This window comes from Maylandia zebra, linkage group LG11 (genome assembly GCF_041146795.1).
Source record: "Maylandia zebra isolate NMK-2024a linkage group LG11, Mzebra_GT3a, whole genome shotgun sequence".
Taxonomy (NCBI): domain Eukaryota; kingdom Metazoa; phylum Chordata; class Actinopteri; order Cichliformes; family Cichlidae; genus Maylandia; species Maylandia zebra.
Window position 1 is genome coordinate 30,403,691 of NC_135177.1, and position 15,529 is coordinate 30,419,219.

Sequence of the window (15,529 nt, forward strand, 5' to 3'; positions counted from 1 at the left end):
TAAAAGATTCTGCTTCCTCAATTTCTGCCACCACTTACTAGTTGAGTAAGAAATAAAAATCTCTCTAGTGTACGCTTTAATAGTTTCCCACAATGCCGGTTGATGGACAAATAAACATCTAAACTCAGTGTTAAAATTGGATACAAATGTATAATCCCTTAAAATAGTTGTAGTAGCTGTATTTAACCTCCAGTATTTTTGCTGTATTTACCATACCTTTAAGAGAAAGATCCAGCACCACATTGGCATGGTCTGAAATTACAATACTATACTATAATATGGTAAATGGACTGATTCTTATATAGTGCTTTTCTACTCTCCTGGAATACTCAAAGCGCTCTCTACAACACGCCACATTTACCCCATACACACCCAAGCCCTGTTACCTATGCTTTCTAGCTATCATTCATCCGATGGATGCATCAGAGAGCAAGTCTGTATCTTGCCCAAGGATATTTGGCATGCAAACTGGGGGGAGGCAGGGATTGAACCACCAACCTTCTGATCAGCAGCTGACCTGCTCTACCTCCTGAGTGCTACAGCACTCAGTTTTCACACGATAAAACTGAGTGCAATGATACCCCTGATTTTACTAAAAAATTAATCAATCCTAGTATGGCATTTGTGTGGTGCAGAGAAAAACGTGTATACTTTATCTAAAGGGTGTTTTATTCTCCATACATCCACAAATCCTAAGTCTTCACAGATAGAATTGAGTGCCTTAGCTTGTGGTGAAAGAAGCAGAGGCTAGTGGAGGAACCTGTCAATAAGAGGATTCAGTATACAATTGAAATCTCCCCCCACTATAGAAATGTCAGAGTGCATCTCAGCAAAGTCTGTAAATACTGTGGTCATAAAAACAGACAGATGGGCGGGGGGGTAGTAAACATTCAATATAGAAACAACCGCACCTAATAATATTCCCTTGACTATAATGTACCTTCCATGCTTGTCCATAAACACACTATGTATTTGAAAAGGGAGTTTTTTTCCTCACAAGGTGCAATATCAACGTGTTCTTTTTTCAAAAAAGGTGAGTATTTTTCTCCTTTTAATAGGATTATGGACCCCTCTTAGATTCCATGTACACAAATCCGGTAGTACCTAACATGTTGACATCATAGCAGTGTGCAAGCATCCTGCTACATAATTACTATGCGACATGAACTCTACAAAAAAGTTGGATGTCGAGGCAAGTAATAAGTTGCTGCTCTTTCTGTGGCTTTTCATCAGACTTTTCCCCATTGCTGGGTTTCAAAAACGGCAGTTTCAATTTTTGTGAATAAGATGCTCTCATGACTCATCAAGTGACACTACTGAACAACCATTTGGTGGCATGTAGTATGATGATGTCACCTGCTCAGATCACTTGGAATCCAGGTCAAGCAGGTACTAAAAAAGTACTTGGTGCCAGGTACTATGACCTAATGGAAAACTCTGAAAACCGTGGCGAACTGTGCCGAGTCGATCCGAATAGTTACTAGTGGAAAACACAAGCTTAACACTGAGACCAGGGGGAGACAGACAGGGAACATGGAACAGGGAGACAATAGTACTAAACAAGAAACGTGAAACACAGGGAAGGCACAGTGAGAGAAAACTAAAGTAAAACTAAAATATAACATAGTGAGAAAACAATTAAGAGAACCAAAACCACAAAGGACACTAAATCGAGGAATATTAATAAAACCCAAAATGACAGCACTTTAACATCAAAATTACACTTCAGAGATGCCAACTTTACAAGTCTTTTTTGATAAATCTTACTTTTACAAGAAGGAATAAATTTTAAGAGGCTATCAGAAGTTAATTAAACTTAATTATAGTTAATTGAACTCACACCAGCATTTAAGATCTAAAGTAGCACTTGGCTGTTTTCATTTGTGTTGCTGAAAGAGGTTTCTTAAGTCCAGTGCTGTTTGTATACTGAGTTTCTGTTCCCTGTATTGATGCTGGATAGTGTTTTACTTCAAATCAAAGAAGGCTGTTGTCTGAAGTATCAGTATTTTGGTATTTTTATGTTGTTATATATCTGTATTTGACCGTATTCTTAGCTTTACTGGGTTCAGTATTGGGGCCTCTTTTATTCATTATTTATATGCTTCCTCTTGGTTATATATTCCGAAAATATAATATAAATTTTCACTGTTATGCCGATGACACCCAGCTCTACCTTTCTTCTAAACCCAATTCATCCCTCCCACCTACCTCCCTCTCAGACTGTCTTATTGAGATTAGATCCTGGTTCTCCTCCAATTTCCTCAAACTTAACAGTAATAAAACTGAAGTTTTACTTGTTGGTACACCATCTATCTTAACCAAATCCCACAGCTTTTCCATTAACGTTGAAAATTCTCCCACCCTCCCCTCCCCTCAGGTTAAGAGTTTGGGTGTCATAATTGATAATACTCTTTCATTCCAGTCTCACATTAATTACATAACACGGTCTGCTTACTTCCATTTACGTAATATTCACAGACTCCGTCCCTTCCTTACTCCCCATGCTGCTGCCATCCTTGTCCATAGTCTTATTACATCCCGTATTGATTACTGTAATTCCCTCCTATTTGGTCTCCCTAAAAGGTCCCTTCATAAACTCCAACTTTTTCAAAATTCTGCAGCTCGGGTCATAACTTGCACTCCGTTAAGTGCTCATATTACCCCAGTTCTTCAGCAGCTTCACTGGTTGCCCATAGAAGCCAGGATAAATTTTAAAATCTTACCTCTTGCATACAAGTGTATCCATAAATCTGCTCCTTCATATTTGTGTGACCTGCTCCATATCACCACTGTTTCCCGCCCTCTCAGATCATCATCCGCTATTCATCTTACTGTTCCGTCCTCACATCTTATTACTATGGGGAACAGAGTTTTCAGTCGCTCTGCTCCTCGGCTCTGGAACTCTCTTCCTCCTGCACTAAGAAATATTGACTCCCTCTCCGTATTTAAGACACAGCTCAAAACACATCTGTTTAAACTGGCTTATTTGCTTTAATGCTGATTTTATCTGTTGTCACACTCTGTTTTGTAATTTTAACTTATTTTATGTATTTTATGACTATTGTTCCTTTTATTAATTGTGTTTTTTGTAAGGTGACCTTGGGTTTCTGAAAGGCGCCCTCAAATAAAATGTATTATTATTATTATTATTATTATTATTATTATTATTATTATTATTATTATTATATTAAAGCAAATTATTGGCACACCATGTTGATATGGATTGAAACCTGTGAGGAATGTTTCCTGAATCCTAAGAAGATTTAAGGCAGTTCTCAGGGCAAAAAAGGATACAACCTGGTATTAGCATCATAAAGTGCCTGGTAGGTGTATAAAAGAACACACAGTGTAAAGTTCAAACATGCTGTAGGACAACTTTTTTTTTTAAGCTAAAAGCAGAAGTTGTCAAAAGTGAAACATATGACAGAGTCAAAAACAACAGTCAAGAACTTCATATTATATTCATATCTGTGACTTTAACACTTTGTATTTCTCAGAATACCAAAAAGTTCAAAAGGCTTTGTCAGGGATCCTGGGTCATTGAGTCAGTATTTTCAGTTTTGCCTGTTTTCCTGTTTCATGTTTTGTTATGTTAGCCTCGGTCTGTTCCGTTCCACTTCCTGTGTGTGATTAGTCAGATTCAGTTCAGCTGTGTTCTCACCTGTCTCTCATCATCTGGCTGAGGACCATGGCCTCAGATTTGGAGGTGCTGATTCTCATTCCCACTACTTCAAATGAAGCCAACAGAACCACCTCATCTGCAAAAAGCAAAGATTCTGAGACCACCCAAGTGAAAGCCTTCCACCACTTGGCTACGCCTAGAAATTCTGTCCATAAAAATTATCAACAGTCCAAACAAAGTCCAATAACAAAACACAGCTTAGGTTCAGATCCGGGAGGCAGTTCCTCCAAATCATGCCCCGCCAAGTCTCATAGTCATTGCTCACATGACCGATGAAGTCTCCCAGTAGGATAACAGCAGAGCGTTTTCACTCCCGAGGCGTAACATGTCGACGTTTTGTCACGTCCCGCGGCGTTCCTGAGGAACGCGAAAGGAGACCTTCGGCGTTCTTATGGTACGCGGCGGGTTATGGCTGGAATCCAGTGCAATGACGCTCCCGCGGTAATAGACGTTCCAGCCCTGTATTCCAGCCCTAAACCTAACCTTATCCATAGCCCTGACCATAACCTTATTCCTGACCTTAACCAGGACTTTAATGATGTTAAATAGCGTGTTTCTAAGCGATTTGAAGAAAAAGAGCGAACATGTGTAGGTTCAGTCCAGACGGTTCTCATATTTCCTCTTTTTCCGAGGTCGTCATTTAGGAACGTGGTGGGTAGCCGAAAACGTAATATGGTGACGATTTGTCACCTAGCGTAAAATGTTACGCTTTGGGAGTGAGAACGGGTTGATAACAGAGTCCCCAGGTGGAGCACCCTCAAATACTCCCCCAGGGACAAGAGGAAGGCTGGGTACTCTGAACCGTCATTTGGCGCATAAGCGCAGATGACAGTCAGGACCAAATCCCCGACCTGAAGGTGCAGGGAACACCAGGAGAAACCACAACGTACAGGCAGCAAGCCAAGGGGATACTAAGATACCCACTCAAACTCCAGACTAAGTCCAGCCCCCTCTCCAGAAAACTGGTTTCAGAGTTCAAGCTGTGTGTTAAGGTGAGACGGACTACATCTAGCCGGTACCTCTCAACTTCATGTACTAACTTAGGTTCCTTCCCCACCAGAGAGGTGACATTCCATGTCCCAATAGCTAGTCTAGGTATCCGGGGATCGGTCCACCCGGGCCTCCTCTCCTAGCCACGGCTAGGCACACATTGCACCCGACACCCCACAGCTCCTCCGGCGGTGGTGGGCCTGCAGGAGGACGGGCCCATGTCCCTTTTTTGGGCTGTGCCTGGCTAAACACCCATGGACTAATGCCCAGCCACCAGACACTCGCCCTCGGGCACACTCCCCAGGCCTGGCTCCAGGACGGGGCCTCGGTAACCCTATCGTGGGCAGTGTGAACTTTTCCCTTGATCGTGTACTCATAGGAGTCTTCTGAATAGCTCTTTGTCTGGTCCCTCACCCAGGACGAATTTGCCATGGGAGACCCTACCAGAAGCCCACGGACAACATAGCCCCTGGGATCCCTGGGACACACAAACCCATTCACCACGATAAGGTAGCGATTCGCCCAAACAATTGATAGGTGGAATAAGTGCTTTATAACTGTTGGCATGAAACTTCGCTGTGGTGAACCATAAACTAGTGGATCTGCAAACTTCAGAAATCTATTGGATAGCCTGTGAAGATAAGTAAGTAAATTAAAACATGGACATTGTAAGTTGCTGCTGCTGTTTGGCCAATAGTGGGCACTGTATTGCTAATCTCTGGCTCTCATCCATAGTTTGGTTTTTGTCCTGTCTTTCTGCCCATCAACCATACCATTCATTGAAGGATGATGGCTGCCCCTTTATGAACTTGATACTGTTGGAGGTTTCTTTCTCTCAAAAGGGAGTTTTTCTTCCCCACTTCACCAAGTGCTTCCTCAAAGGGGGTTATTCAATTGTTGGGATTTTCTCTGTATTATTGTCGGGTTTCTACCAATATAAATACTAGACCTCCCGAAAGCCTCGGGAATTTAATAGTCTCAAATTATAAAGCAAGTTTAGTCTTTTATAGCTCCTAAAACTATATCATTAGGTTTATTTTTTTTTGCTGGACATCTTGGGAAGAAAAAGGAACCTGTCCTCTGAACTGACAAAGTATGAGTTTACATGTTCACACTAGTTTCTCTTGTATATCTGAATGTTTTTCCCTCTCTAATGATCATCTGTCCAGATTTTCTTTCTGCTTTTCATGCAGTGCATGCTGGACCACCACCATTTGTGGAAATCATTTGAAAAAACACACTGACAAATTGTTGCATTAACAAGGAAAAGTGTATGTTTGTTTTGAGGTATTATCAAGAAAGGAACAGATGAAAACAGAAGTAAATGAGAACAAGTTGCAGACATTCCCAATGAGTTACTGCTGAATAAATATCCTGTCACACCAACTCTGTGAAAAAAAACAACTTCTCTGACCTTGCCTATCATCTATATCAGTAAAAAGCAGAAGTTGGACGAAAAGAGAGAAATGAAAGGCGTGGAAACAACTTTTTTTTTAATGATTCGCTTTAGGTTTAACACAGTGCTATTTTTTGGTGCACAAGTTATGAGAAGCTCAACAAAAAGACTTCAGCAATGGCAGAGCAGAAGTTTAACAACACACCATTCAATCTAAAACCTAAAAAGCGATGCCAGTCAGAAGGTAAGCTAAGCTTTTCAAATACGTGCATCAGCAAAAGATATTTTCAAACTCACGCTGTAGATCATGTAGATGAACATCACAATTAATAATTATAGGAGATGTTTTACTGTACAAAGTATATGACTGCTGACACCAACATCTTTGTGTTTTTATCATTTCAAGCAATGTTTTTTTCTTTTAATGTTTTTTGTCTGCATTATTAATAAATGTAAATAAAAACTACCTAAACCAAGACAAGTAAGAGGATGAGATACTAAAAGTGCTTCGGTATTTACACTCAGTAGCACAGGAACAGAGCAGGAGGGAAAAGCAAGAGAAAGAAAGAGAGCCAGGGACAACAACATCACATTAGAAAGGTATAGTAATCATCCACAACTATTTTCAGTTGCAGATGATAAAGGATTCAGAAAGAGTATTCATGCAGGCCCATACGACAGAGAATATGCATCTTCTTTTTATTTTCATATTTTAATTTATATTTAATTATGTTGTGGTTTGCAGTGTTTTGTGTTGTTCCACTTTAAATTTGTAAAAGGAAAAAGCTGAAAATTTAAATAGTTAAAAATTGAAATGTGAATAGTTGGTTTTTGTATTATATGATTTATTTATTACATTTTATGTGGAGTGAATAAATAAAAGTATATTTACGGTGGCCCCTACAGACAAAGCACGTACAAACTCCTAAACACGTAAAAACTCAGAAGCATATAAAAACTCAAAACACATACAAAAGACAACAGAAGTGCTCCAGGATCCTAAGGACAGTATTGAACTTTTGTTACCTCGTGGCTACACAAGCCAGGAAGTACCAACGACTGGATTTGGTGTGTGGTAATAACAGGTAAATGAACATTTGTTTAAATTATTTGAATATATATGAGTGCTTGTGTATAAATACACAAACAATACACATATGCTTTCAATTGTGTAATTTAAGTGATCTAGGTAGCTCTGTTTTGGAAGTTCAGTTAAAGCTAGAAATGTGTTTTGGAGTTTGTATATTTTGTCTCTAGGGCCCACCACATATATTTATATATAAACATATATAAATAAAACCACTTTTTTTTACATTAGTAATTCCTTTTGTGCATAATTTTATATTATTGTTAATAGTAGTAGTAGTAGTATAGTAGTATTTATTTATTGTCATTGTCAAGAACAATGAAATTGCGTTTGGGGCTTCCATACAACCCAAAAAAAGAAGAAAATAATAAATACCCCTTAAAACCCAAGTGTACATATTTAACCCAGTGTGACTCCAATGCAATAAGACAATCCTTAGCAATAATGTTCGTAGAAATTCAGACAAAGACCTGAGAAACATGACAAAATACAACAGTGCAACCCATTCAATATTATTGTACTGTGAGATATGATATCAGATATGATAGTTATCTATTTAAGAAAGAGGGGGGGGGGGGGGGGGGGCAGGAGGGGGAAGAGAATAAAGATATGATGCACCAATGCAGACCAGTTCATTGCTATTAAGAAGTTGGATATGGTTATTGTCCGTGAGAGGGGGGCAGAGAGTTCAGGAGCCTCACAGCCTGTGGATACAGGCTGTTGGCCAGTCTGGATGTTCTGGCCTGTATAGACCTGTACCTTCTCCCTGAGGGCAGCAGATGGAAAAGGTGGCGCGCAGGGTGATGTTGGTCCCGCAGGATACTGTGCACCCTCCTCAGACAGCGAGTGGGGAAGATATTACTGATCTCTGGCAGACTTGTTCCAATAATTCTGCCAGCTTCTTTCACCACCCGCTGGAGTGCTTGCTGATCGGCCTTGGTGCAGCTGGGGAACCACACTAGAAATCCATACGTCAGAACGCTGCTGATGGCACAGTTGTAGAAGTTCAACATCAGAGATCTGGGAATGTGTGCGCTCCGCAGTCTCCTCAGGTAGTAGAGGCGCTGTTGGGCCTTCCGTGCAACTGAGGTGATATGGTTGCCCCAGGACAGGTCCTCGGTCACAGTTACCCCCAAGAATTTAAAACTGCTCACCCTCTCCACCGCCTCACTGCCAATGAAGAGAGGCAGATGGTTGTTGTGACCCCTCTTCCGGAAATCTACAATGATCTCCTTGGTCTTTTTGGTGTTTAAGACCAAGTTATTGTCGTGGCACCATGACTCTAGTTGTTGCACCTCTGTCCTATAGTTTGTCTCATCATTGTTGGATATAAGTCCGAGCACTGTAGTGTCATCTGCAAACTTAACAATGAGATTGGACGCGCAGGAGGAAATACAGTCATGGGTGAAGAGAGTGTATAGCAGAGGGCTCAGAACACACCCCTGAGGGGCACCGGTGTTGACCACAAGGGTGGAAGAGGTGTTCTTACCCACTCTGACACTCTGTCTACGGTTAGTGAGGAAGTCCACAATCCAGTTGCACAGAGAGGAGTTAAGTCCCAGTTGGTGGAGTTTGGGACGGAGTTTGTATGGCCGGATGGTATTAAAAGCCGAGCTGTAGTCTACAAAGAGGAGCCGTGCATAGGTGTTCCTGTGTTCCAAGTGCTTCAGTAATGTGTGCAGCACTGTGGCGATCGCATCCTCGGTTGACCGGTTCTCCCTGTATGCAAACTGGTGCGAGTCCAGGGATGGTGGAAGAGCAGCTCTGATGTGTTTAATGACCAGTCTCTCCAGGCATTTGGCGGGAATGGGGGTGAGTGCCACAGGTCTGAAATCGTTCAGACATGTGACATTTGACTGTTTTGGGATGGGAACGATGGTTGCTGCTTTGAAACAGGATGGTACCAGTGAACAGGACAACGAGGTGTTATATATAGAGGTGAAGACGTCCGCCAAGTCCGCAGCACAGTCTTTTAGCACCCGGCCCAGCACTCCATCTGGCCCGGCCGCCTTCCTGGTGTTAATGCTCCGGAACACACGCCTCAGCTCATGAGTGCTCAGGACTGGAGCAGGATCGGTTGAGGGGAGAGGGGACAGGACAGGGTCGGTGTTCTCCCTATCAAAACGGGCATAAAAGAGATTTAGATCCTCAGCCAGAGTAGAACTGTCGGCTGAGGGTGATGGTGTTCTTCTTTTGTAGTCCGTGATAGCCCTGATGCCCTCCCAGACCTGCCTTGGGTTTGTGTTGTTCTCAAACCTGGCCTCGATACGCCTCCTGTGCTGCTGCTTGGCAGTCTTGATGCCTCTTCTCAGGTTGGCCCTGGCAGCACTGTATGCCTCCTGGTCCCCGGATTTGAAAGCGTTGTTCCTTGTTCGAATAAGTTGTTGAACTCCGTGTGTCATCCAGGGTGGATTATTAGGGAACACACGGAATCGTTTCCAAGTTGTTACATTGTCCACACAGAAACAGATGTAGTCCAAGACAGTGGAGGTGTAACTGTCCAATGCGACACGATTGTCAGTGTCCTGCACCTTGAATACATCCCAGTCTGTGCAGTGGAAACAGTCCTGAAGCATCGGAATAGCATCCTGCGGCCATGTTCTCACGGTTTTGGTTGTAATCCCAGTGCTCTTGATCTTTTGTGTGTATATTGGGTGTAGCAGAAGGGAGAGATGGTCTGACAGACCCAGGTGGGGATAAGCCTGGGCTCTGTACGCATTTGCCATGTTGGTGTACACCTGGTCCAACGTTCTATCTCCTCTGGTAGCACACTTCACATTACGGTGGAAATTGTGAAGTACAGATTTCAGGTCCGCGTGGTTAAAATCCCCAGCCGCAATAAAGACACTGTCCGGGTGTGCTACCAGGCTGTTATTGATGCTGCTGCTCAATTGTGCTAACGCTAGCTTAGCATTAGCGTCTGGTGGAATGTAAACAGCGCAGATGTAAACGGCAGAAAATTCCCGAGGGAGATAGAATGGACGGCACTTTAACACCAACAGTTCTACCTCTGTACTGCACAGTCTTTCCGTTACCGTGACGTTCGTGCACCAAAAGTTGTTAATATAGATGCACAGCCCCTCGCCAGTCTTCTTACCCGAGTCCGCAGACCTGTCGGCTCGATAGGCGGTGCGGCCTGCTAGATCAATAGCCGCATCGGGAATGGCGCTGTCCAGCCAGGTTTCAGTGAAGATCATGCACGAACAGTTATTAAAAGTCCGTCGAGTGGCGATCTGCAGTCGTATTTCATCCAGTTTGTAACGGATTGAACGGGCGTTGGAGAGGAATATGATCGGGAGTGGTGGTTTAAACGGACTAGTCTTTAGCCGTGCCCACAGGCCTCCCCGCCTGCCTCTCTTCTGCCTCCGCTCGCAACGTCTCCTCCTGCGGCTTGCTGTTGCGGGTAGCCCCGGGGGTTGCTTAACGATCTCCGGGGGGATGAGATACTCGGATGTTAGTTGAAGATCTCCACGGCTTCGTTGTAGTAGATCATCTCTGTTGTATTGAAGTAACCCCAGACTGTGTGAAATAATACACAGTACCACCAAAAGTGCAAAAGTGTAGGAGCTCCGGGCCGCTGCGTCTGTGCGCGCCGCCATCTTAATAAATTAATTAACGCAACAAAACAACCTGAAGAGCCGGTTCGGAGCCAAAAGAGCCGGAATCCCATCACTAGTCAGCACACTCTCAATGGAGCAATGGTAGACTACAGTCAGCAGGTCGGTTTTTCTGAGGATTCTCAGGAAATGGAGATGCGGTTGGGCCGTTGGTGTTAAGGTCCACGTGGTTGTCTGCACACCAGTCCGACAGCCTCTGAACCTCAGCTCTATATGCTGTCTATTTGCCCCCAGAGATGAGCCCCACCACAATAGTATCATCTGCCAACTTAATGACTGCATTGTCTGGGTGGGTACTGACAGAGTTATATGTATGCAGAGTGTACAGTAGGGGACTTAGTACACAGCCTTGTGGAGAACCGGTGTAAAGTGCTCAGGAAATAAGGGGACTTACTCTAACTCTATGTCCATGGCCCAAGAGAAAGTCTCTGATACAGCAGCAGGTGGTAAAAGGAAGTCTAATATCCAACAGTTTTGCTGTCTGTCTGTCCGAGAGTATCATATTAAAAGAAGAGCTAAAGCCAACAAACAGCAGTCTGGCATAACGCCCTTGTTGTTCCAGGTGAGAGAGGGTGGTGTGGAGGGTTGTAACAATGGTGTCTTCATTTGATCTCTTACCTCTGTTTGCGAACTGAAGTGGGTGAAGTGTGGTTTGCAAGCAGGACATACTGTGGCACCGGACCATGTTCTAAAACATGTTATTATAACAGGTCATAGAGCAAGTTAATCGGTAGTCTTTGAGGCTGCTAATGTTGGTTTGTTTAGGCAGTGGGACGAATGTGGCTGACTTCAGGCATGGAGGGATGCAGGACTGGGACAGCGAAGCGTTAAAGATCTTCGTGAAGAACCCAGCCAGCCGATCCGTGCATTCTTTTAAAAAGAGCTTAAATATATTTAAGAAGCTTAATTCTGTCAACATATTTGCTGAATTCTGTTTTGTGCATTGAAAATAATCAAAAGATGCTTTGGAAAACTGTGGTTACTTAGTTAGTTTGGTTTTAATTAGTTACTAACTACCCTTTAACCAAAAAAAAAAATCATATTACTAACTAACCTTTCTTAACCAGGCATTTCTTTTTTACCTGCCATTTAAACAGTCTTTGTCTTCTGTTACAACATTGTCATTCAATTCTTTCAGTTAAAACGAAGGAAAACAGCGTGTTTGAAGAAATGAACATGAAAAATAAAGAAACTAAACAAACTTCTGACACAAATGGTGAGTTATACAAAGCAAATGCAAAACCACTACTTTTACTACAAGGCATCATGCAAAGTACTAACCAGCCTGTCTTACAAACTGGAAGGGTAGAACATTTGGTGCCTCATAATCTGCAAATGACAGTGACCTCAACAGAAAAACAATAGCAGCAGTCACTTTAACTAACAAACTAGACTTGACAGCCACCAAATTACTCACATTGATTACCTTTTTTTTTCTTGCCATGAAATCATTCTTTGTCTTCTGCTACAAGGTTACCCTTTAAGTCTTTCAGTACGAAGGCAGGAAGAAAATTTATATGAAGAAATGAACGTGAAAAACAAAGGAACTAAACAACCATCTGACACAAATGGTGAGTTATACAAAGACAATACAAAACTGCTACTTTTACGACAGGAACTGATATGAAACTTGCTTAGAAACTGGAAGTGTGCTGTTGGCATTTTCCTTACAAGAGCTTAATGACAACATCCTCTCAAATCACATTTTGATATGTACAGGATTCACTGTTATTGAAGTTCGATCCATAATATGGGCTTCACCTTGGTTTTGCCTCTGAACTTTTTCAAACAGATTTTTCTGTTTTTCCCTAGACAATAACAAAAAAGTTCATTAATTAGAATGGTTTTATGATTATAAAAAGCCAATTGATGATTTTAAGTTGACACAAGCAATTTAGAATCTTAAAAGTAAGAATTAGTTTGATTGCTATAATAAGTATTTATTTCTCCTAGATAAGCAGTGTGCATGTATAAAATCTTGTACATCAGTAACCATTTGCTGGGGTATTCTGTTACTGATCATGGCCCTTCGCATCTATTGTGAGTATAACTTTTAAAATTAGTTCATCTGCAATGTGTGTGTAAAGCCAAAGAAGTGTTACGTTTTGTTTTTCAGTTACCACATTGTTAATTCATAAGAACAAAGACTTATTGAGGAGTCAACTCAACTGGACAAACACCTCCACTGCCTTTGAAACACAGATCAGAGACCTCATTGCAGAAAACCAGAACCTAACAGAACAAATAAAACTCATGAAGATGGAGCTCAGTCTTGGTCCAGGTCAGTGCAGTGTTGATGCCTACTGTCCCAAAGAAAATAACAGTAGGCTCCAAATCTATCAGCTACAAAAATAGGTCATGTCAAATAAATGTGCACTGATGATCTTTATTAAGTGATTTTTACTTTTTTCTTTTTTTTCTTTTTTCTTTTTTACTTTTTTTACATGCAGAAAAGGTTTGCAACACTTGTCAGGAGGGCTGGCTCCACTTTGAGTCAAACTGCTTTGCAATTAATGATGCTGAACTTGGTGAGAAGAAAACCTGGGAAGAAGCTCGAGAAAACTGCAAAGGAAAGATTTCCGATTTGGCTGTTGTAATTAATGGAACAGAAAAGGTAATAAGAACTGTGGCTCATTAGCACAAATTTATTTAACAAAAATACATTTTCTTTTGATCTAAATACACTCTGTGTTGCAGTGTTTTAAGCAAAGTATTTGAGTATTTCTGATAACTTTCTCTTTCATCAGAAATATATCAGTGACAAAAGCTGGAAGAGTTCAGGAGAAAATGGATACTGGATTGGTCTGAGAGCTGAAGGTGGGAAATGGACATGGGTGGATGGAAGTTATCTGACTGATAAGTAAGAGAAACTTTGAGTCAATAACAATTTAATAATATTTTTCCAAATCTGGGATATATCAATTTTGTTTTATACCAATAATTATCAGCTTTAATCAAACTTGTTTTTTTCCTCAGCTCCTGGATTCAGCAGCCTCCTTCTGATGGTCTCTGTGTAATTTCTGTCCAAAACGAAGGATTTAAATCAGTGAACTGTGACCAGAAGAAACAATGGATTTGTAAAAAGAGACTCTAAGTATTTGAATTACCGCAGATAGACTTCAGAAGACTTTTGTAATCTGTAAATATAATTGCATATTTGCAAATAGCTCACTTGGCAATCCGGTGGAAAGTCGACTCCCTTCGTTATTCCCTTCTGGGCCGCCCTTTCACCCTCTATTCACTAGAGGTCCAATATCTATGAGCAAATGGCTCAAGGCTGTTTTGATAACATGACGAAAGCATGCTAAGAGGGCCTTGTGACTGATCAGCAGATATCATGAGCTGACAAGGGCAGGAAATATGTCTTTTAAACCAATACTTTACATTGACTGGCATACATGCATTACAGTGATACATGCATGGTTTTACTACTGACTTCAGTCATCATGATAATTCATATTTCAGTCTGCAAACAGATTCATCTTTAGAAAAATGCTTTTTGCCATTGTGGTTTACAAAAGATTTACAATTGTTTTAAAACATCAATTGTTTCAGAGGCTGGATCAGAGGCTAATTTTTCCCACAGAGATCATAACAACTGCTCGGCAACCAGACCTCGTCCTTTGGTCTAACTCCCAAAAACATGCGTACGTCATTGAACTGACGGTACCACGGGAGGGAGCAATTCAGGAAGCATTTGAACGTAAGAAGCTGTGGTATGCCAACTTGGCAGCTGAGGCAGAGGACAGAGGCTGGAAGATCAAGGTGCGCCTGGTGGAAGTGGGGTGCAGGGCTTTGTTGCCAGTACAACAGCAAAACTGCTTAGAGAGATTGGGTTCAGAGGACAGGCACAACGGCAGGCTATAAGAGAATTAGCTAAAACTGCTGAGAGGACCAGTCACTGGCTATGGCAAAAAGGGCTGACATCACTTGGGCAGCTAAGGCAGTCAGCTAACCGCTCTTCTCCCCTCTGCTCTTCTTCCCTTTTTCTGGGAGGCAGTGGGGAGGTAGAGCGTACAGCCCGATCCAGCGGGGAGGTGTAGGCAGCCAGATCGGGCGCCCCCCTTCTGGCTCTCCTCTCTGCTCTTTCCTGTCTTGTCCCTTTTGTCTTACTTCTCTCTATCACCTTTTCTATCCATTTAAAGAAGTGAGGCTCTGTCAGGGTTATATTTTGTGATTGTCATTTGTACTTAGAAATATATAATCATTTATGCTTAGAGGTATAAAATCGCTTGCATATTGATAAAATGTCTCATCCTTAGTAGGTCTTTAAGACTCTGTGTACCATGAGATGAGAGTACGTTCACTCCTTTTCCAGAGTTTTCTGGCATAGCACACACATCCTAAGGTCACGACAGAGGTCGTATCTTCTCTTTCTCGTATATGGTATGGCAAACACAACTGTATCTGTTTACCTATAAGAGCCTTTTGTTTAGGTGAACTGCTGGACTCCCTGGCCCAGCTATCTGGGGAGTCATTCACAGGGTCACATTTTGACACACGCACACACACGCACACACACGCATACATACACACACCCATGTACACACATACACCCACATACCTACAAATACACACAGACTGGTACTATTTGTTTACACACATGCCTGTTTAAGATGTCATATGTTAATGAAACTGCATATTCATGTAACCACAATACAGAGTGGTGCTACGGAGGTGCTGACCGAGAGTGACGGGGTTCAAGCGGCAGGAACAGCGCTCGGTCTCGGTGACCTCCCTCGTGCACGAGATCAGAC

The 15,529-nt window shown here is 42.0% G+C and overlaps 1 protein-coding gene across 1 annotated transcript; it reads left to right on the plus strand.

Moving 5' to 3' along the window:
- The first annotated feature begins 6,241 nt into the window (after positions 1-6,241).
- LOC101480321 (asialoglycoprotein receptor 1) lies at positions 6,242-15,270 on the plus strand. The gene is made up of 8 exons (XM_076889611.1): positions 6,242-6,312; positions 11,911-11,988; positions 12,245-12,343; positions 12,726-12,812; positions 12,889-13,053; positions 13,223-13,386; positions 13,520-13,632; positions 13,749-15,270. The coding sequence occupies exons 1-8, from the start codon at positions 6,246-6,248 to the stop codon at positions 13,864-13,866; spliced, it is 891 nt and encodes a 296-aa protein (XP_076745726.1). The 5' UTR covers positions 6,242-6,245; the 3' UTR covers positions 13,867-15,270.
- Positions 15,271-15,529: the final 259 nt, after the last annotated feature.